A 23724-nucleotide genomic window follows, 5' to 3' on the forward strand; every position below is an offset into this window, starting at 1 on the left:
ATGTCAGTTTTCCCTTCTATGCTGTAAACTCCTTGTGAGCAAGGACTATTTCTAGCAACTCTGTTATATTGTACTCTCCCAAACATTTAGTCCATCGTTCTGCACTCATTAAGTGCTCAATGATACTCAAAAACATACAGAACATTTATGTTTTCCACAAGTAATATCAGGTGATGCCCAGGATGAAAAGTCACTTGTTTGTGGAACCATTCTTAATCAATTTCTTCTGAATCTATATAAATGGTTAGGATGGCATTGTGAAACTCAAATCTCACTTAAACCTTAAAGCTCCTTTTTTGGAGTTGAGAGATTGCAAAGCTAATTTACTCCCCCCTCCCCTTTCCCACCATTTTAGGTAAGCTAAGTTTGATTTCAATAGAGGAAATGCCAATAATTATATTTTAACCCTCTAGGACAACCTCTCCCCATCCCATGCACTCCTCTCCCCCATCTATTTTCCCCTGTATCCATCCTATAAGATGGAGATAATTTAAAGGTTTTTGGCCTCCTTAAGAAGTTACAGTTTAAAGTCCTTAGTATAGTACTCTGCACACAATAAGTGGCTCAGTGGAAAGAGCACGGGCTTTGGAGTCAGGGGTCATAGGTTCAAATCCCGGCTCAGCCAATTGTCAGCCATGTGACTTTGGGCAAGTCACTTAACTTCTCTGTGCTTCAGTTACCTCATCTGTAAAATGGGGATTAAGCCTGTGGGCCCCCTGTGGGACAACCTGATCTCCTTGTAACCTCCCCAGCACTTAGAACAGTGTTGCACATAGTACGTGCTTAACAAATTCCATTATTATTATTATTATTATTATTATAATAAGCACTCAGTAAATATGATTGAATGACTGATTGGTCACATAAGAGAGGTCACAGGTGTTAAATGAAAAGGACAATTTTACCTCTGGGTGGAGGACAATACTGGCTAGTTGGTATGGGTTTTTTGTTTTTTCATTTTTTTTGAGAACTGTATGTCCTTTGGATAAGGTTTGGGTATCTGCTGTGGTAGTTAGCAAAGTTGTTTTCCCCAGAATCTGGGAAATCTAGCATCAGATGCTGAGTGAAAACGTGGCCTAGGGAAAAGAGCTCGGTCTCTGGCCTGCTATGTGACCTTGAGCAACCTACTTAACCTATCTATGTCTCAGTTTCCTCCCCTGTAAAATGAGGATAAAATACATTTTCTCTGTCTTTTTCTTTCCTCTTTTGAGCACCATTTGGGACAGGGATTATGTCTGCCCTAGTTATTTGGTCTGCCCTGACTGTTTGGTATCTTCCACAGATCTTGGGACATAGTGTCACTAATTGTGTTTATTGAGTGCTTACTGTGTGCAGAGCACTGTACTAAGTGCTTAGTACCATAAAATAGATTAGATAGATATAATTACTGCCCACAGGGTGCCTGCAGACTAGATGGGGAGACAGAAGTAAAATAAATTGTATGTGGATATGTACATAAGTTCTGTGGCATCTGGAGGTGGACTGAATATGAAAGTGTTTAAGGGGTACAGACCAAAGTGTGAAGGTGATGAAGAAGGGGAGGCTGCTAGGGGAAGTGAAAGCTTAGTTAGAAAAGGCCTGTATGCAGAGATATGATTTTAGTAGGGCTTTGAAGATGTGGAGAATGGTGGTCTATAGGATGTAAAGGAGGCGGGTGTTCCAGGCCAGAGGGACGTTGTGGGTAAGGCATCAGCAACGGGATAGATGAGATTGAGTACGTTGCTATTAGGGGAGCGAAGGGTGTGGGTTGGTTCTGTTTGTCCCCCAACCACAAGGGATTAGGGTTTAGGAAAGTGGGGCTCCTGAAAGCAGACCACCACAGACCTGAAGGACCACTGTGTCCACCTCTAGACTGTAAGCTCATTGTGGGCAGGGAACTTCTCTACCAATTTTGCTATATTGTACCCTACCAAGTGCTTAGGACAGTAATCTGCACATAGTAAGTGTCCGCCCAATAAATACCACTGATTGATTGGATTGTAGTATGAAATCAGTGAGGTGAGGTAGAAGGGGGTAAATAGCATTATAAATTTTAAAAACAGTGCTGCTCAATACATCTTGAAAGCCACTGGTAGATAACTCAAGGAAGCCCAGGACTCTTGATGGCAGAGGGAAAAACGGAAGATTTATCTTCCGGCCATGGTAATTGGTGTGGCTTCAATATGACTCCCTCTGCACTGATTAATCTCCTGGTCAGTCATCTTCGAGAAACTCAGCATAGCTCCTGTTAAAAGGTGGCATGGCAGAGTGTAGTTCTGACTTTATGAACTTTGCCCCTCACTTACCCCTGGGCCTTCTGTTTCAAGGAACAGCTGTTTGAACAGGACACAGTAGGAAAAAAATGGAACATGAGAACTGCATCAGTCCCCTTACAAGATAAATTAATGGGAATCATTTTAAAAATAAAAAGTAATGACTGAAGTCTCCATTATTTCTGATACAGTCTCTCCTTTGCACTTTCTAGCCAAGTATAAGTCCTAGACTTGAATCAGTCAGTCAATCAGTGGTATTATTTGAGTGCTTAGTGTGTGCAGAGCACTGTACTAAGTGCTTGGAGAATCCAGTACCACAGTGTTGGTAGACATGTTACCTGCCCACAAAAAGCTTACAGTCTACCTGTTTCTTGGTTAGCAGTTGATACTTCCTTGTTAATTCACTTTGGGTCTTTCTTATAATAGCTGTCAGGTTGTTTTGTTTTGTTTTATTTTTTTCATTCCAAGTCATCCTGGGGATTGTATCCTTTAGACACTTGGTAGTTACCCTACCCTCATGCCCATGGTACCTCTGTGGATATTTGTAATTTGTATATTTATATTAATGTCTTTTATTCTTCCTCTAGATTACAAGCTTACTGATGGCAGGGAATGTTTCTACCAACTCTTTTGTACTATACTCTCCTAAGTTCTTAGTACAAGTGCTTTGCACACAATAATTGTTCTATAAATACCATTGACTGGTCAATCGGTGGTCAGGTTCTGACATGTCACAGACCAATTTATAGGGCACATTTCTGGCCCTTGAGAAAGTGACCAAATGGCAGGAATTTCTGTTGCTCTGTCTGGGAAAAATTCTACTGCTGCTACAGGTCAGCATCTAAGAAAGTCACACTGGTGATGTTAGGCTTGTATGTCAGATTCAATTTCTTCATTTTTAACACTGTTTTCTAATGAATCATCATTTCAAACTGACCACACCCTTCATTTTCCCCTTTCCTCTCCTAAGTGATTCATCTTTCCTTCACTCTCCTTTGTCTCTCCTTTCTGTTTTCCATATAACACCATCATTCTCCTGCCTCACTTCCCTCATCTCCCTTAATATTTTTTGTATCTCCTTAATGGCATTCTCACTCTGTTGTGGCTTTCTCTTCTCTTCGTATTCTATCCATTATCTATGCTTCTGTTCTTCATCTTCTTTTATCTTGTTTCCAAGAAGGAGCATTTTCTCCTCCTTTATTTTGACTAAGAGTAAGAGTGGAGAATTTACATCTGTAATCCATGTGGCTCCAACTTGTAAATTTACATCTACATTTATTTAAATCATTTCCCAAGTAAGTGTTTTAGGTAAGAAATTTCACTTTCCCTATCACCACACTTAGGGGGTCATTTCCCGGGGTGACCCATCCACCATATATACCATCCCACCAAAAATGTCCATTGGGTCTGTGATCTTGAGAGGTTCCATCTGAGACTAAAATGGACCAAGGCACCAAACTACAAGGGAAAAAGCCTTGCCCAGCACACTTAGCAATTGGCTTCTACTGATAAGAATGAAGTTTTATAGTACTCACTTCCTGAATTTGCTGGGCTGTTTCTGGAGAGTAAGGAAAGGAGAAACTGGAGGTTTGTCATGTCCTTCCTATACAAAGGGGAAAAAACAACGGGGAGGGATAGATAGCTTACTCAGGGCATCTCCTTTGGTCCCAAAATTTTGGTGGAGGAAATACAGGAATAACAACTCCTCCCAGGGAACAGGGAGGTCAGTGATTCAGGTGGCAACAATATGCTTGACACCTCCTGCTCCCCACTACCAAGGGATTTTGGGCTCCATTTCCCAACAGTTTTGACATAGAAGATCTCACCATATAACTGTAGGGTCAAAATAGCAGGAGGAAGTATTTTGCCCTAAATCAGAGACAAGAAGGTTAGGGATGGAGTTTTTTAAAACATATTTTGATTAGCCTCCTGAAAAGAAAATTTAACAGGGATCCTAGAGGCCAAGTACAACAACTGTTGATGCCAAGGAAATGACTTTCACTCCTCTTCACACTCCAGACAGAAGGTGTTAAAGGGGAAAACTGGCATCCGGGGAACTGACCAGGTGTCTGAGAACCGCATTTAGACATTTGTGTCAATTGTCTAAATTTGGGGGTTTTGATTCCTTTCTTGGGAAAAGTGGATCTTTATAAATAGCTCATTGAAATGGGTAGGGTTGAGCAATTTCCCCAAGACTGTCTCCAGTTAGCTACGAAGTTTTACCCAATTCCTGTTATGTGTACCAGGGACTCTGGTAAATTTGTATTTGTAAATTATACTCTCTAACTCACATAATGTGCAATAATCACAAGCAATCACTTTGCATCGTTTGGAACAATGATCTGTTTTAGTTCAGAAGAATGCAAACCTCAAGGTCAGCGCAAGAGCAGAGAGCTATGGGAAAGAGTTCTTACATTTCATGTCTGCTTTGTATCTGACCTATTAGAAGGCATTGGTTTCCTGGGCTGTTTCATACCCTAGTAGCAGAGGTTATTAATGCAATCAGAAAACCCCAAATAACACATAGATGTGATCATAAAAAGTAGCACTTTCACCCCTTCTTTCCCATCCCCCACTTAAACTAGGCTGTCTCAAAGTCAACTGTTGTTATTTTAGATTTGGGGATTATCTGTATTGAAAAGAAACTGCCCCACAGATATTATGGGGAAAAAAAGGCATTTCGTCTAAGGTCAATAAAGAAAAAAAATGTTCAAGCTGCCTATACAGTTAGCATAGTTTTTTTCCCCAAGGCAAGTTGTGCTTCCTTCCACCTTGACCCTTCCCCTCTTCCCTGTCCCCAGTGTAGTCAGGATAATGTACTGTACGCTTACCTCACCAAACATACCAGAATGTAAGGGGGAAAATGGATTCTAATGCCAAGAGAACTCTGGATTGTAGTTCCTGACAGGGGGAGAAAACCCCCATGGTTAGTACCCAGCTGTGCTAGGAGAAGTTAAACATAGTAATTAACCCATAGGCGACCCAAATAGAATTTCTGTCACTAGAATCTGCTGATTTCCAGGTATGGGCTTCATGGTAATTCTACCATACATAACCCGCCAATTTGAACCTTCTGTCTGCCTAATGATAAATTTACAATGTAATGGTCGCACTAAATCCTTTCACTTTTTGCTCTATAGCCGCTGTTGTGACAAGAAAAGCTGTGGCAACCGAAATGAGACTCCCTCAGATCCAGTGATAATTGACAGGTAGGGACCACTATTATTTCCTTGAATTCTTACTCCTCATTATAATGAAACACCTGCCCCGTGTCGCTAATGGGCCAGTGTCATGTATGTATGTGGACGAAATTTGGTTGTTGAGAGTGAATTAGCTTTGCTGTGTGATTACGATTCCCATGGAAGGACCATATGGAAGGTTATTTTGAGGCCGTTCCTTGGAATGCTCTGGATCTGGATCGTACTCGTAAAGGACTATTTCTCTTTTCCAACTTTCTATGGCTCAATCCTCATGCTGTGCCAGGAAGCTTCAGAAATAAAATAATAATAGTCTGTGATTTATGAAATGTGGTTGGGTGCTTATAAATATTTAACTTTTATTTGAAAAATGTTTGAATCATTATCACTTTTAGCTACAGTAGTTCTGTTGGATGCAATCCATCTACATTTTAAGGTTTTTATTTATGCATAAAAGCAGTTAAACGAAATCTGTGAACTAAGATTTTTTTCTACTGTTATTTTCTGGGTTAGATTGCTACTCTTACTGTATTGTAAGCTGATTAATTCTTCCTTCATGTCTTAATTATTATGTTTTAAACAGATCCATATTACTAATCTGATATGACCAAGTAAATCAGTATAAAACAATAAATCTGTTTTAGTTATACAGGGCAATTTCTAGTCAGGGTGCTTGCACATTATGCACAGTTGTATTCCAAATATTCACTTTACATTTTAATTATTGAAATTCATTGTTGGAAACATATATGATCAACCATTTGGTATTTAGCATTAGTCCTTGAGTGTTGAATGGCCTCGAAGGTTTATGGATACTGTCAGTCATCAACTAGGAAAAGCGATACCCCACACTAATCTGGGAAAAGAACCTTCTAGGAGAATTGACCTATACCTAATCTAAGAAAGAAAGGCTGGCGTAAAATTCCTTTTGGGTTCTTAAAGTATTTCAGTTTGAAGTAGCACATTAATCAGCTTAAGTTTAAGTCTTCTTCTCTGCTGGATTGTCCATTTTTAAGGGGCAATAAAGTAAAGATGTTTTCTATCCTATGTTTCATTAGGTAACCAGAGTTCTATAGTCGATCTTTACACATGTATGATTTTTAGGCCGGGTTCCAAAGTATGTATTAATTACCAAATATGTCTTTAAAAGTTTTGTCATAAGCAGATGTTTTAAACAATCAGTTCCCACTATATAGTTTAACATTCAGTTTTAAAAGGCTCATTTTCATTGTAAATAAGGCTTGGACAAAGCCAAGAAGAGTTAATGACCCGGGGTTAAGGGTGTGGATATGAAATTTTGTTAACATATAATCAGCAAAGTTAATCACAATATGCATAGAATTAGAATGATCACTTTACATATGCAACCACACAATTCATTTGACTTTTTTCTGAAAAAAAAAAACAAACAGAGGCAGAGGCAAGTCTACAGAAATATAGTATATTTTTTATTATTATTATTGCATTTGTTAAGCACTTGCCAAACACTGTTCTAAGCTCTGGGGTAGATACAAGGTTATCAGTTTGGACACAGTCCTTTTTCTGCATGTGGTTCACAGTCTATGTAGGAGGGAGTGGGTTTTAATCTTCATTTTACAGCTGAGGAAATTGAGGCACAGAGAAGTGAGATGATTTATGCAAGGTCACGCAGCAGAAAAGTGGTGGAGCCAGGAGTAGAACCAAGGTCCTCTGCCCCTGAGGCCCATGCATTTTCCACAAGGCCATCCTGCTTCTCTATAACACGTGTAATATTCAGTACACTTAGTTGGTATTTGTGATTTGTGTAACTTAGGGAAGCAGCGTGGCTCAGTGGAAAGAGCACAGGCTTTGGAGTCTGAGGTTGTGGGTTCAAATGCTGGCTCCGCCAATTATCAGCTGTGTGACTTTGGGCAAGTCACTTAACTTCTCTGTGCCTCAGTTACCTCATCTGTAAAATGAGGATTAAGACTGTGAGCCCCATGTGGGACAACCTGATCACCTTGTAACTTCCCCAGCACTTAGAACAGTGCTTTGCACGTAGTAAGCACTTAACAAATACCATTATTATTATTATTATAACTTTTAATCACAAGGAAAAAGGTATTTGTCCATTAAAATAGCTTTCATTATTCTATAAAAGAGCAGAACACAAAAATAGTTCAGATCAAATAAGAAGTCTATATTTTAGATGGTATCTTGATATTTAAACATCTGAGTGTACAAACTGTTTAATTTGGTTCAGGTGATCATTTAAGTCTTACCTCACCCCTCTCAATGAAACACATTTGCTTGTGAATGGGTTAAGCTTTTAACTTCTTCATTTGGTTTTAAATTGTGACTCTGATATAGAAGGTTGATAGGACTGTGGTTTGAATAACATTTGATTTTGACCTGTTCCTGTGGGTTGCAATGGCATAAGAAACTTGACTCAGCAGTGCTGTAATTAGCCCTGCCGTGTTTTTGAAATAGGATTGTGTTACCTGGATTGCATTAGTGTGGCTTCTATTGTTGCCGCTTTGCATCTGTCCCAGTAGGGTACTTAAAACCTTTTCTTGGCTGGGGTATTTCAAACAATTTAGGCAAAATAAGTATGCACTTTATACTGTTGGTGACTTTAGTGATATAATTCATGACATTTATCCTTTTCATTTTTTTCTTTCAAGTTCTCAAGGTACCAAACTATACATGTGTATATATACATATATACATATATATATATATATATATATGTAACCCTGTCTCTCAAAAAGTGTGCCTTTAGAATAGCTGAATTCCCATAGTAGCTGCTTAAGTTCAAACAATAAGTTATTTTCTTGCTGTTGCCTCTTGTGAATGTGAACATTATGCCAAATGATAAGCATAAATCTCTTTAGCTCTATTTATATGCCTGTAATTTTGCAGAATTTATTTAGCCTTTGGAATGCCAAATTTTTAAATTTCCAGCCCTGTCTGTGCAATTACGTGAGAACTCCATTTTTAATCTGGAAAAAAGAGAAACGAAAGAGAACTTCCAGAGGAAGAGAAAATATTTTAAGGGGCTATTCAATTCCCTAAAATTTTTATAGAATAAGGTGACTTCCTTGCCTGGATTTCATAATTTCCAATTTGATTTTATATGACTGATTACATAAAATCTGTTACATATTTCTGATTTGTTAATATAAATCACAATATATCATATATGAGACTGCATGTTGTAGTATAATAACAGAAATAGCCAAGAGCACAGTCAGTTTTGGTATAGCAGTAATAGTATTTATTAAGTGTCTACTGTGTGCTGAGAATTGTACAAAGTGCTGGGGAAGGATTCACAGGTGGGAATTAGACGTGTCTCTGTCACTTGGGAGGGCTCAATTTAAAAATAAAAAGAGGTAGAGGGAACTGGTGACAGATGAATAAGGAGAAGTCAAGCAAAACACTAAGACAACATATAAACAAAGATCAGTACATTGCTTTAGCTAGGAGAGCTGAATTTCTGGATACTAATGGCTCAGAGTCCACAGTCTGAGCCACTACCACTAAACCACAAACACTAAAGCTACAGCAGCAGCCACAGAGTCCTCCCGAGTTTTTGTGTAGACATCATGCTGTGGCTGCTTTTTTCCTGCTATAACATTTAGTAATAACTTAATACAATCCTATTGAACATTTAAACATTTGAGATCCTCTGTACATGTCCTCTAGGTATTGAAGAACAACATGTAATTTTTACTTGTGGTTTAGCGGTGATTGAGAAAATTACTTAGCATTGTGTGTAGGACTGTATCTACCAACTCTGTAATATTGTACTTTTCCAAGCACTTAGTATAGTGCTCCGCACACAGCAAGCACTCAATATATTTGATTGATTGATTTATTGATTGATTTATAGGACACAGCGATCTTTTTTGGTCACAAAGCTAAGTGCAGGGTAGGCTAATTGGTACTCAAAAATTTACCTTTATTTGCTGTTAGTTACGGAGAATGCATCAGGTAGGCAAAATACATAAAAAATGTGGAATAAAAAAACATCAGAAGTTGCCTGCTGTGATCTGGGAAAAGGTTTTTTCCTTTCTTCTCTTGTCATAACATGTAAGGAAAGTGCTACCAGTTTCACACTATTATTTTCTTCATTCAGTGTGGTCAAGAAAATTCACTTTAAACACGGTGAATGTGGAACATAGAAAACTACCTGTTTTTTCTCGTAGTTAAATGTTTTAGGCTGAATTGCTGATGTGTTGGAGCTAGCGATAATCATTCCCATTACAGTTAAGATGATGTTCTTTGTGATGCTCACTGTTAAAGTGAAAAAAGTAACACTTCCTTTTGTTAAATAAGTTCAAGACTGATTTAATATTCAAATAGTATCTCGAATTTGAATTTAAAGGTTCCTAACAAACTTTCTGTTCATAAATTGAATAAATTGTAGTTTTATTACCACATTGGATATCCTTGTGTCCTAACCTTTTTCATTAGAGTTCTTAGTTCAATAAATAAAACCTCATTAGACTATTCCCAATTCAATGAGTTTATTAAATTTTGCAGGAGTGATTAGCATAAATTGTGCTAATTTTTCTGGAAGACTAATGAGAGAGATTCTTAATTAGGTTTGCTTTGTAAGAATCAGAAAAGATGATAATGACAAAAGTCATGTAGGGTAACATGAAACAGGAACACAGTTTTATATTTTTTCTATGCTTATAAAGGATGTTTCCATTTCCTTCTAAGTGGAAAACTTTTAAAAATGTCATTGATTGTTATTACACATTTTGACTACATGTATAAATATGTAATTACTTCATCCCCAAATTCCTCTTGACGTATTACACTAAACTCAGGTTTTTTCAAGGCTAGACTCTTGTAGTAGTGTGAAGTCTGTACTCCTTAAATCATATTTCTCTCTCCATCATATATAAGTAAATTATTTTCACTTAAGTAACCAAGGTCTCTTTGCTTATACCTGCATAGTTTAGCTATAGTGAGGTAGGGGAGCTTCTAGAATTATGTTTTGGCCTCATCATTTTTCCAAAAACTACTTTCAGTCCACATCTCCACTCCTCAAGAACCCCAGTGGTTGCCCATCCACCTCCACATGAAACAGAAACTCTCAATCAGCTTTCCCCTTCCTACTTTACCTCACTATCTCCTACTCTAAGCCCAGCCCACACATTTCACTCCTCTAGCACCAGCTAGCTCAATGTTCCTGGACCTGTCTCACTACCAACCCCTTTTCCAAGTCCTTCCCTCTGGCCTGGAACTCCCCCGTCTTCCATGTATGCCAAACCACCATTCTCCCCACCTTCCAAGTCTTATTAAAATCACTCCTCAAGAGGCTTACTTGATTAAGTTCTCTTTTCCCTCATTCTCTCTCCCTTCTACATCGCCTTTGCACTTGGACACTGTTAAGCCCCTGCTATTCATCCCATCCTCAGTCTCACAGAACCGTTATTTATCTATTTATATTGATGTCTGTGTCTTCCTCTAGACTGTAAGCTCCTTGTGGCCGGGGAACATGTCTGCCAACTCTGTTGTATTATACTCTACCAAGTGCTCAGTACAGTAAGCGTTCCATAAATGCCATTAATTGATTGAATTAATTTTTGATACTTCATTTCAAAATATGTTCAAATTTTTGGACCTGCATACATTTGCTTTTGCAGTATTAGGTTCTCAGAATGTGATATGCATGAATAATGAAAAATAGACATATTTGGTAAATAATGGAATTCTTCAAAGACTTCCTCCATCTCTTCCAAATTAATGTAAGTCCAAACCCCTTAGCAACATTAGAACTAAGGGAGTAACAGCTTGCATATTGCAAATAAATTACAGTTTTGACAAAACAGCAATATGTTCTTTTAAGGTCAGTTAATTTTGTTTACAAGAAAGATGTTCCATTTGCCAGTTTAATCCCTATAGCACTTATGTACATATCTTAACCATCTATTTTTTCTCCATCTGTAATTTACTTCAGTGTCTATCTCCCTCACTAGATTGTAAGAGCAATGAAAGTAGGGATCATGTCTATATTATTCTTTCCCAAGCCTGTTATATAGTGTTCTGCACAGAGTGCATGCTCAGCAAATACAATTGAAGTATTTATTGAATATAAACATTCTTCTTAGATAACATCTCCATTTTCAAGAATCACTTAAGTGATAACTTACCTTTTTGCGTGTTCATAGTCTTTACCTGTGAGTAGGGTGGCCACTCCACTCCACACTACTTACCCCAAAACAACAGATGCGCATTATGCTATAAATGTGGCAAAGGTTACATAACACAATGCAGTAGTGCGATGTAGACACAGAAAAGAGTTGTATAATAAAAATTCTCAGGGAGAGCCCTGAGGATCACTGCATTGCTCACCCAGCTTTCTGTACACAAGCATGCCATTTCTGAGCTTCAGGATTCAGCCACATGATTCAGTATTTATAAAATATGGCAGATGGGGCATATTGGTTGAACACTAACCTGTCCAGGATTAAATCACATACGAATGGCCATCCTAGCTGTGGAGTGGCCTCAAATTGCACGGTCATATACTACATGTTTTTGCACAATAGAACGAACACAATCTTGTCTATCTGTTATCTGAAGAATATTTCCAGTTCAGCTGAAAATTTTTCTCTGACTTGTAAGAAAATAGTCTTTTAAAACTGCCTATGATTTCAGATATCTAGAATTCTTTAAAGGATTTTCACAATATCCTCCACCTTAGATTCCAGAATTTATCAGTGTCTTCCAAGAACAGTGCTTGGCACATAATAATCGCTTAACAAATACCATAATAATAATAATTATTATTACATTAAGTTCACAGTTTCCTTTACAGGTGGATTATTTGGTGAGTTTTATGGTAGGTGTTAGAGTTGTTCATTGCATATTCTGGCAAACAAAACCGTGAGAAGTCAATTTGGATTGATTAATCCAAAATAAAGCACCTCGTAAGAAGAAAAAAAGGAAAAAATTAACAAAATAAAACAAACAACCATATTAGACTAAAAATTAGCTCACCTAACAGTTTTTCAGAACATGATATTTACAGGACTACAAATGTAGAAGACAACTTGTTTTCAATCAAATGTACATTCTTCAGGAACGGAAGAAGAATTTTTAGCTTCTCATATGTCTTGCAGATAGAATTCATTAAATACTCCTCCTTTTAAAAATAAATTTTTCTCAATGCAGTGAAAAGAGAGAGGAAGGAAAGTTGTCTATTTTAGGGCTTGGCTATAATTTCACTTTGGAGAACTATATCACATACATTTTCTTATGTGAGGTTAACTGGTACCCTTTCTATGGGAATGGAGTTAGAATTAACTGAAATTTTTTGTCAACTACAGATATCAAAATGAGTGCCCATTCTTTGCCATCACCTATAGAAATAATTGACTTTACAATGTTTTTAATTATTGTAGAAATTAGCATTGTTTTCAGATTATATCCCCAGGCAGCACCACAAAGCACAGCTTCACCTCAAAGTTGATCTTGCTCTTCCTTGCTACTCTCAGTTTTTGTAAGTAATAATCATCTGCTTAAGTCAGTGATTTGGTTGTAAACTCCTTGAGGCCAGGCAACTTAAGTCATGCTTTTATTGTATCCTCTCAAGGTGCTTAGCATTTAGAAGATATTCATTAAAATATTGCCTTTTTCTGCATCCTATAGGGGGTCTTCCAGTCAAAAACTGTTTGATCTTACTGTTATTTCTGTCTTGGGTCATTCATTCATTCATTCATTCAATTGGATTTATTGAGCACTTATTGTGTGCAGAGCACTGTACTAAGCTTGGGAGAGTACAATACAACAATAAACAGACACATTCCTTGCCCACAAGGAGCTTACAGTCTAGACAATCACCCCCTCACCAGACACTCACAAACAGCCCAACTCACACAGAACCCCCACAACCCCCACCAGACTCCCTCCCTCTCAGCCCTCCACCAACCCACCTGCCTGTGCTCATTCCATTTTGGGAATAGATGTTAGGGCTTCCTCCTCCAAAATGAATGCAGAGAGCACAAAAAGGAAAATCTGGGCAGGTGGGCCCAAGCACCCTAGTATTATTTGTCATACCCAGTCCATCCTCCTCCACCCCCTGCTCAGCCCCCGTGGCTCCTGCAACACAACACGACTACATTTCTCAAGTCTGTGGCCCACAGCGGGCAAGTGGGCGAGTGAGTGGGGTAGTGCTTTTATTATTTCTATCTTGGGTCAATGATTAAATTACAAAAAATCTGTTTTTAAGGCATAATCTGAATGGATGTAAGCAGCTATCACACAGTCCTAGAGCAGATAGCACTGAGTAAAAATTTTTTTTAATTCTTTCCCTGAAACTGACACCAGTTGATTCTGTAAACTTTAATGACATATCAAAATAAGCATTAATGAAAAAAGACAGAGGTCTTGACAACTGGCCTTCTTTTAACTGTTTTGTGGTTGTTTGCATTTTAGAAAAAGGAAAATCTGTCAGTAAACTGTAACTATTGGTGGGTTTGATTTGCTGTTTGTTTCTTATTAATGCCTAATATAATTTAATATTTGCTCTCAGTGATATTTTATCCATGATTATTAGGGACGGGGCTGAGCAAAGTGCATCATTCTAAATTTGATCACATATTGTATATCATTCTGAATGTGGAATTTGTCTTGTACATTTGTATTCAGTTGCAATTACAATAAGAAAAAATGACTACAATAAGCTAAATAGGCTCTGGTCCTACCTATAGCAACAAATGTGATATAGTAAAATAGACTTCAAATATGCTGACAGAAAGTATATCATCATGTAATGTACCTTATAGTATAATCCTAATGCCATTATAAAATGAATATCATGGGGTTTCATTGAAAGTGAGATAATGGTAACAACTTTCAAGAAGTGCATTTAACTGAGCTTCTGAGTGCAGTGGCAAATTGTAATATAAGTATCAAATCATGGTGCAAATTTCTTCCTTTGCCATTTTAGCTTATCTCTTGAGCCGGTCTTGTACAGAGTCTCCAGTGCTTTATATTAGCAACTTTTCCTAGGCAGTTTATAGCACTACAGCACTATTAAGCCATTCATTCAATCAACCGTATTTATTGAGCGTTTAATGTGTGCAGAGCACTGTACTAAGCGCTTGGGAAGTACAAATCGGCAACACAGAGAGACAGTCCCTACCCAACAACAAGCTCACAGTCTAGAAGGGGGAGACAGACAAAAGAAAACACAATAAATGAAACAAAACAAATAACAAAACAAGCAGAGAAGCAAGCATAGCCTAGTGGAAAGAGCATGGGTCTGGGAATTGGATGACTAGGATTCTGATTCTGGCTCTGATAATATCTTGCTATGTGACCTTGGGCAAGTCACTTAACTTCTCTGTGCCTCAGTTTCCATAAACTGTAAAATGAGGATTAAAATATCCTCTCTTACTTAGACTATGAGCCTCTTGTGGGGCAGGGACTTTGTCCGACCTAATTACCTTGTACCTGCCCCAGCGCTTAGACCAGTGTTTGACACATACTAAGTGTTTAATAATTACCATGAAAACAAAAACAAACCAAAAGTGGGACTTTCAGTGAAAAAAAGAAAAAAAGCAAGTCATCCGAACTGCCAAGCACCTGATCCCCCTTCACCACCAATACCCACTTAAAGCAGAACAAAAGAAGATTTCATGATACTTTTGAAATAAGGAAATGATTATTTGGTTTTCATTATATGAATGTACTAGGGAAAAGGGCACTAGTTCTATTTTCCATGTTACAAATCATGAAACTATATACAGCACTGGGCAACCTGATAAAACCCCAAATTCACCTACTGCAATCAATGTCTCTGATTGTAACACTGACTCAAAAGATATAGGCAAACCAGTTCCTTCGCAGAATGATCTATCCAATTGCAAGCTCTTTGTCCAAAAACAAATTAAGGTTTTAGTGTTACAGTACTTATTACAATATATTTTGATTGCTTTAATCCAGAAAAGCTGAAAATAGTTGCTTTTGGGACACTGATGGAACAGCTCTTGAGTTCTGTGATTTCCATGTTTTCAGATGCTAAGTCAAATATCTGAAAATAGAGCATTATGTAACTAATTCTAGTTGGGGGAAATATCATGGTTGTTAATCTCTGTAATGTACACCCCATTGTCAGGAGTGGTCCTGAGAATACTTTGGGGGTTTTTCCTCTTTGAAGGTGAACTGTACGGTTCTAATTCCAGAAAAGAAAAGAAAAAGAAAAAAAACAAAGCAAAAAAACCTCTTTGTAATTACTCAACAGACATGCAGGCAAATTATATAGCTCTATCCAACACTCTACCCTCTGAAAAGGCATTCTGTAACTAACTATACCATCTAGCTAACTGTTTGAGGCACAATAGTTTTGTAATATAATATAAAAGTAATAGTGTTAGCTAACACATCTTTAATAAGATATTGTCCTCTGCTCTGCCATATGCTACAGAGCAGGCTCTCACTCTGTGGGCCTTTTGATTCCTCTCAATAAGATTATTTCAAATACTCTAATCCTGAATCATTGACATGAATACAAAAGCCTAGTGACATCTAATAGATGCCTCTTAGCTTTGCTTTTCCTCTTGTTCCTTTCCTTTTTCTTCTCTTTTTACCTGACAAAAAGCTTACAGACACTTGGGTTCTGTCTCTCAGTAGCAGCATGGGGGGCTCCTCATGAAATATAAAGGCGGAAAAAGGACTGACACAGGGCTGATAAGCCACAGAGTAAAGGACCATAGATTAAAAGTAAATGCCAGTAAATCCTACCCTGTACACTCACTTGTTCTTTTATTGTTTTCTTTAACACTTTCAATGCCGTTGGAAAGAAAAAGGCAGCCCAAACTCCAATATCCAGGGTCTAGAACAGTGTTTTCTGAGTGTTAGGCATCCACTCATTTTTATCAACTTTTGACAAAACCCTCAAATTTTTGGGAAGGTCATTTTTTAAGCTTAATTTAAAATGCTTTCTTCATCACCATCAAGCATTTCTCAAGAACCTTTACTCAGCCGCCTTACAGGAATGACCATTTTCCCTCTGAAGTGGAGTAAAGTTCCTTTTTAATAATTCATCAAATTAATAATCAAAATGGAAGCATAGGGTGTTTGTCAGGCATTAGTTTCTTCTCCCTTATGATGTCTCTTTTACGTTGGTGTGTCATCAAATGATCACTGGCCTCACCATGGAAAGGCCTTTTAGTCAGTCACAAACAGTTTATACTAATGGGAATATGAGAAGTGATGACTGGAAGGAGAAAGAGGATACATTTAAATCTGCTAATAGGATTTTTTTAACAAATGAAAAACTGAAGGTAGCTATGATTTGATTGTTTTATTTTGGTTAGTTTGGTCAGTTTAACAGTTTAATCCAGGGTATCCATTATTTCACAGTTCATATGAACATTTCTTTCTCTTTTATTCTGTTTTTAATAGTTAGGATTCTAGTCCATTATTAATATTTAAGAATTTAAGTATGTTTTTAGCACATATGACTATCGGCTGACATCACAGGAGTAGACTACTTTGATAAGGGAGGGTGGAGGGGCAGTAAAAGCAGTCCACCTAGTTCAGATTTGGTTGAAAATTGTCACCCAAAGAGGAGAAACGTATTATATATTCTGTATTCATTAAAAAGATCTTTCTTTAAAAAAGAAAAAGGGATCAGAGGAAACCCAGCTATCCTTGGAGCTATTAAGCGCTGAGGTTCAGTATTCTTCCTTACCCATCCCATGTTTCTCTGCACGACTTCTGCAGTCATTTGGAGGCCAGATTTTAATCTCAGACCCACTGCATACATGTCTGCATATCTCGAAAAAACCACTCCTGTGTGCCCAGCTGCATGAACTGAGCATACCCTTTGAGATGCTGATATGCACTGCTCATTTAAGATCAGTATCTGGCTTGAAATCCATATATGACTTTTAAATAAAAAAATTGAATCCCATAGAGTCTCACTTTCATTCAGAGAGACACTTAACTGAGACTTGTATGTTTTCCTTAGGGATTTTATAATTTAATGTCACTTTGGTAAACACTTTCCTACACTGAGTATTGAAGAAAATTTTGAATGATTTTTTCTTTCAATGGAGAGCCTCAGAGTCTTTTCAAAAATTGAACATCTACCCAAGCAGATCTAGGTATTGAAATAGAACCCATTTTATTGCTAGGGAAATTGAGGTAAATACTCATTAGGATTCTTTGCCTTATAAAATCACCCCATGAATTTGGGTGGTAAATTCATTGTTCTGCCCACTGAATAGCATACTTCCTCAGACGTGAGATTAACTCATCACTGTAGAATACTAGCAAATAGCTTTGTAGAAAATATCAGAACATTAGTATTTGCTGCAACTCAAACTTATTTAATGCTTGTGTGTGACACCTGACAAAGTAAATCATGGAACTGATTCACAAATAAGAAAACCCTGCTGCTGATGACACTCTCATTTTCATACATTCCATTAACTAACATTTCTATTACTCACAATGTGATATAAGAAATCTCTGATACAGTATTCATATACATACAGGAAATTTGGAGATTACCTTTTTTTTCCATGGAACACTTAATCTTATTAGTCTGTGAAACAGGTTTCAGACCAGGCTATGTTTAACTAAGCAATTGTTTCCCTGGTCTGCAGGGCATTTAAGAAAGGAGTATTATACCTTTCCCAGGCAGGTATTCATACTGATGTGATGCTTTAGTCATTGGAGGGTTAATGCATTGATGCCTGTTTCCAGAAATCCTATCATGTGCCTGGTTGACTCTGAAAAAAGGGACTTGCAGTTGTCTACAAGGCATCCCTTTCCCAGCTTTTTCTTAGGCCACCTGGGCAGATGAGATCCCACCCAATGTTTCCTTAAGACACAAAATCCAATCAGACAGTTCTTCTTAACTAAGGTCTCAGTGACCTGCACAATAGGAAAAGAGAAGAACCAGAGGAGAGCAAAATACTTGATAGGCTACATCTTTCTGGCTTTAGGGGGCTTCTATATCTCCAGGAGGAAGGAAGTTTCCCCTTCAGCTTCAAGATAAGGTGTCATTGATGAGAGTAATGCGCTGAACTAATCAGGTTAATTGAGAGGCTCTGAATAGTCCTTATTGAGCCTGATCTCTTCTTCCTGTTAAATGCAGATAGGGCAAATGGAGAGATTACAAGAAAAAAAAATAACACTTTCCCCAGCACATGAAGTCTTCCACCATGTAGGTATCAAAGTTGAGTCAAATGCCGTGAGGCTTACAGGAAAGGCTTTGGGTTTTATTCTGACTATGAGAGTGGAGCAGTTTTTCTAAGTGAATTTTTTCTTGGGGGTTTTGGAGACTCATGAATTCAAAATGCAGACTCCTCATATAAATTCTTAGTTTCATTAATATCCAAATAGGCAGAGCAGTTTTATAAACAAGATCTTCTCATACAATGTTTATATTTATTTTTAAACTTACATTTTATTTTTCTCTTTGTTTTCTTGGTAACTACCAATGCTATCACAGCAAGTGTTTCCCTGAGTGGAATTTACATTTACTAGGCACAAAATCATCTTGCCCCGGTGGGTTTATTGAAATTCTTACCTTCATTTTATTTATTGCATTATGTTACCATAGTTAGTTCCCTACAATGTTGGGCATGTTAAAATTGAAGAGGAAAGCATTTGGAAAACTTAGTTCTTTGCAACCAGGAAGCCCCTCCTTCCTTTTTCTACAGATCAAACTGATTGTTATTGTTTAATTTAAACAGCATCATTGATTCTTTTTTTTTCTTGGAAGTTTCGGGAATGACTTTAATTATCTTTACAATCAAATTCTCATTTATGTCCCTGTGAAACAGTGTAGTCATGGATTGCTGGGATTATTTTCTTTAGCACTTGGGGATAGAGAAACTGGTTGTTTCAAAATTAGAACCAGCTGGGTTCTCATAGCTGTCATTTAAGGGAGAGCGTAGCTCTATACAAAGCCCTTAACCTAGGTTAGTCATTAAGTTAAACCCAAATCAGCAATGTTTCATCTGCCACTCCTTATTATATGCCATAGCAGGAATAAACCTGCATCTGCAGTATAAAAAATTCACTGCCACAAATCTTTATTCTAAGATAGTTCAGGTCAAACTTCAGTACTATATGTAATAGTTGACATTATTAGAGATTCAAAATATAATTTTGCTTTTTTACTTAGCCTTTAATTTTCTTAAATTCAGAAAATAAAATTGATCCGATGGTTAGAAATTCTTTTCACTGATATGCACATCAACTGGGTGAAAGATAAATAAGTTTCTGGTAAAATTAATCAAAGGAAATTCAGAGATAATTTATATCAGCTACCTTCTGTGCCCATCCCCCCACTACATTAAATCAGAAAAAAGTGATACATGTCTATCTACAAAGTGATATATATAAAAGACAGGAGAGAAGTAAAGGGACAGTGTATATTATCTTTCAATCTCAAAGAATTTGAGTTGTTAACTGATATGATTGCATATTCCATTTAATAGTTGCACATGTCAAATAACCTTCGAGCAATGTGAAAAAAATCGGAAATTCACATAAAACCATGATATATTGGAAATAGTTGTGATAGCATTTAGACTCTAGAACAAAAGTTACTTTCTTTTTAGTTAAAATAATTTTTGAAATGTGACATTTTAAAAATCAGTGTTTCATGGTATAAAACTGGCACTTCACCCAAAAGACAACAACTTTCAAATTCTTTTTAAATAAATCTCATGATGCGAAAGTGAGGGAAGGTTCAGCTTTGTACTATTAATATGAAATGCCTGAGTAGTTTGAAAATACCCAGAATATAGCATATTTTTACATTGAATTCATAATATTTCAGCACAAAAATAAGTTTTAAACAAAGAGGAAATCATTATTTAGCATTGCAAGTACTCAAGCTAGTATTATACTTGGAAATTCTTATGCATAAACCCTTAGTTAGGGTTCCATATTGAAATATAAATATTTGACATAATGAAAATAATCAAATTATATTACACAGATTTTTTATTCAGTGTTTATTCAGTGCTTTTGTTTCCATTATTAATCATTCTATATATTCAGTATGTACGTGTATTTTAAAGTTGCAGTTTTCCATTGCAAAAAAAAAAACTGTTACATTTCCAGTCACTCAAATTTGGACCAAATTTTACTTCCTGTTTCAAAGGTCAAGGCAAGCTGACCTCAACAGCAGTGTGGAGGCTGCTGAATTATTCATATCATTGACTTTGTGTCAGCTTCCACATTTGTGGAGAGGGATGTTTTATTCATTTATCTCATTTAGGGTTCTCCTCTGCACCTGTTTCTACCATTAAGTACCCTGTAATTTGCATTTGATGCTAATTTAGTTTCATATCTGCCTGGTCCCCCCTTGTTAATTTAATTTTCTAAGACCCTTTTCATTACAGTAGAAATGTTTTCCTCTTTAAAGCAAACATCTCTAGAAGTAATTGTATAAACTGCCTTTTAAATAATATCTTTTAGAAGATTCTATCATTTAATTCCTTAATTCCTATAATTAGCTGTGGTTTGATTAATGTTTCAAAGGGTTAAATTAAAATGCAGAGTTACTCAAATGCGTAGTTGAATGATTTCTCACATATAACGGCATTTGCATTGTATTTATTCATTCTATAATTCTCAGTACAGTATGTCTTAGCAGCAGTTTCCCTTGTTTAGTGATCTATTTCGTTAGCCAAATGTTTATCAAATCAGTGATCTTTCGATTCTACTTGGGAAATGTAAGTTTTTCTTTCCTTCCTATAACTTATAGACAACAAATGGTTAAAGTAAGTCTCTTTTATGAACTAATGGTTTTCTTTGTCAATTCAGTGAAAACCTGGTGTAATATTGTTTATTATCCTATGATTCAGATATACTATGAGGCAATCCTTATTCTCCAATTTACTTTTCCCCTAATGCTTTCTCCCTGACATTATACATATAGGCAGGTATTATTTATGTTCCATAGCCCCCACATCATTATTCATGCCCCACAACCTCTGCTTTCATTTTATAGATTTTAACTTACAGGTACCTAAGTGGCAAATGGATGCCACCCATTCAGGATACTCCTGGACTTCCCAGAATTTAAGATTTCTGCACTGGTGTTGGGAAAAACACTGAAGGTTTTGTCATCATTTGGGAATTCAGCAGTGGCGGGTGATCTCCCCATGGACTTATTTTTTTAACTTTGCTCCGTATATACAAACATTTCACTGTCTAACCTGCCTGTACTTTCATTGCAGTTTGTTGAAAAAGCATGCTCTTCCTAATCTCTTGTTTCAGTGAAATTAATTAAATAACATTGAGGGATTTAGAGCCCTGCACATTCAGAATGTATGCAAGTGATGAGTAGAGTGTTGGAGGATTCCCCAATGACCATTAGTGTAATCCAATAAAATGAATCCCTATTTTGGATGTTAATATATGATTACAGCTATATGCAAACCCAGTATTTCACTCCTTGTATGTATTTTAAAATCCCTTAGGCTTGTTAAAAGTTTAGGCACTGGAAGTTAAGGAAGTAGTAGGGATTTTTTTTACATATCCACTTATCTCCACTCATGAGAAGCAGCATGGCTTAGTGGATAGAGCATGGGCCTGGGAATCAGAAGGACCTGGGTTCTAATCCCAGTTCTGGCATGTGTCAGCTGTGTGCCCTTGCGCAAATCACTTCACTTCTCTGGGCCTCAGTTACCTCACTTGTAAAATGGGGGTTAAGAGTGTGAGCCCCCTGTAGGACAGGGTCTGTGTTCAACTTGCTTAATTTGCATCTTCCCCAGTGCTTAGAACAATGCTTGGCACACAGTAAGTGCTTATCCAGTACCATAATTATTATTATCTGATAAAGTGTGAGCCCGCTGTTGGGTAGGGATTGTCTCTGTTGCTGAATTGTACTTCCCAAGGGCTTAGTACAGTGCTCTGCATGCAGTAAGCGCTCAATAAATATTATTGAATAAATGAATGAATGAATGAATAAAGAGGCCTGGAATGCCCTCCCTCTGCCCATCCGCCAAGCTAGCTCTCTTCCTCCCTTCAAGGCCATGCTGAGAGCTCACCTCCTCCAGGAGGCCTTCCCAGACTGAGCCCCTTATTTCCTCTCCCCCTCGTCCCCCTCTCCATCCCCCCGTCTTACCTCCTTCCCTTCCCCACAGCACCTGTATATATGTATATATGGTTGTACATATTTATTACTCTATTTATTTATTTATTTATTTATTTTACTTGTACATTTCTATCCTACTTATTTTATTTTGTTGGTATGTTTGGTTCTGTTCTCTGTCTCCCCCTTTTAGACTGTGAGCCCACTGTTGGGTAGGGACTGTCTCTTTGTGATGCCAATTTGTACTTCCCAAGCGCTTAGTACAGTGCTCTGCACATAGTAAGCGCTCAATAAATACGATTGATTGATTGATTGATTGATTGAGGCCATTGTTCTTCCTAATGGAATATATCGTTGTACCAGGGACATTTCTTGGTTCATGAAAATGATGTGAAATTGAAAGCAGGCTGAAATCATCGGCTTTTCCAGAAAGAGAAAAATGGAGCCAGTGTATATAAAAAGTAAAATTAATTATTATTACATCAATGGAGGTTTATCTCTATTTCTTTGACTTTCAGAAACACCGCTCAAATTCAAACGTTTCTATCATTGTCACCGTTATCATCAGTAGTCATTGTTTGCCTATTGTGTATACAGCACTGCCTGTTGGTGTTTTGAGTGATTGTAGCACATATATACAAACACAAATACACGTATACATGGATAGTTAACACACACAGGTGTGTGCAGTGACATACATACAAAACACCCTGATGTAACAGAAATTTTTTGTATAAGATATTTTGGATTGTTATGTTATTGATTATCTGCATGGTGACATTCATTCAATCATATTTATTGGGTGCTTACTGTTTGCAGAGCACTGTACTAAGCGCTTGGAAAGTACAAGTTGGCAACAATCTCATGTAAGAATACTAATACATATGCACACAAATACAAGTGGTTCAAAGATGGTGCTTGGGATGGTGTGTAAATACAGATGTTAAAACTGACGTATGCTTAAAAACTCTCCTGCACTGTGTGCATTTAAAGATTGTTCCTTGTTATAGAGTAGCAATTTATACCCTTAGAATCTGTCTCTATTTCCTCTTCTGCTCTTTGATGTCACTATCTTCCCAAAGCCCCTGAATTACGAGAACAACTCTATTTCTAATTGCTGGATGGAAGGTATAAATAAGTGTAAGCACAAAGATATTACCTTGAAGAGAAGTATATGCACAAATATATGTTCATATTACTCTTGTAGCTTTGAAAATGTTAGAAGTGA

The 23724-nt window shown here is 37.1% G+C and overlaps 1 protein-coding gene across 3 annotated transcripts in view; it reads left to right on the forward strand.

Annotated features, from left to right (window-relative positions):
- The window catches only part of EBF1 (EBF transcription factor 1), a 367600-nt gene that overhangs the window by 19352 nt on the left and 324524 nt on the right, over positions 1-23724 (forward strand). For all 3 annotated transcript variants that reach the window (XM_038772540.1, XM_038772541.1, XM_038772542.1), the window contains exon 6: positions 5393-5461. In XM_038772540.1, coding sequence (XP_038628468.1) covers positions 5393-5461 — 69 coding nt within the window. The remainder of the gene's footprint in view (positions 1-5392; positions 5462-23724) is intronic.

This window comes from Tachyglossus aculeatus, chromosome X1 (genome assembly GCF_015852505.1).
Source record: "Tachyglossus aculeatus isolate mTacAcu1 chromosome X1, mTacAcu1.pri, whole genome shotgun sequence".
Classification (NCBI taxonomy): domain Eukaryota; kingdom Metazoa; phylum Chordata; class Mammalia; order Monotremata; family Tachyglossidae; genus Tachyglossus; species Tachyglossus aculeatus.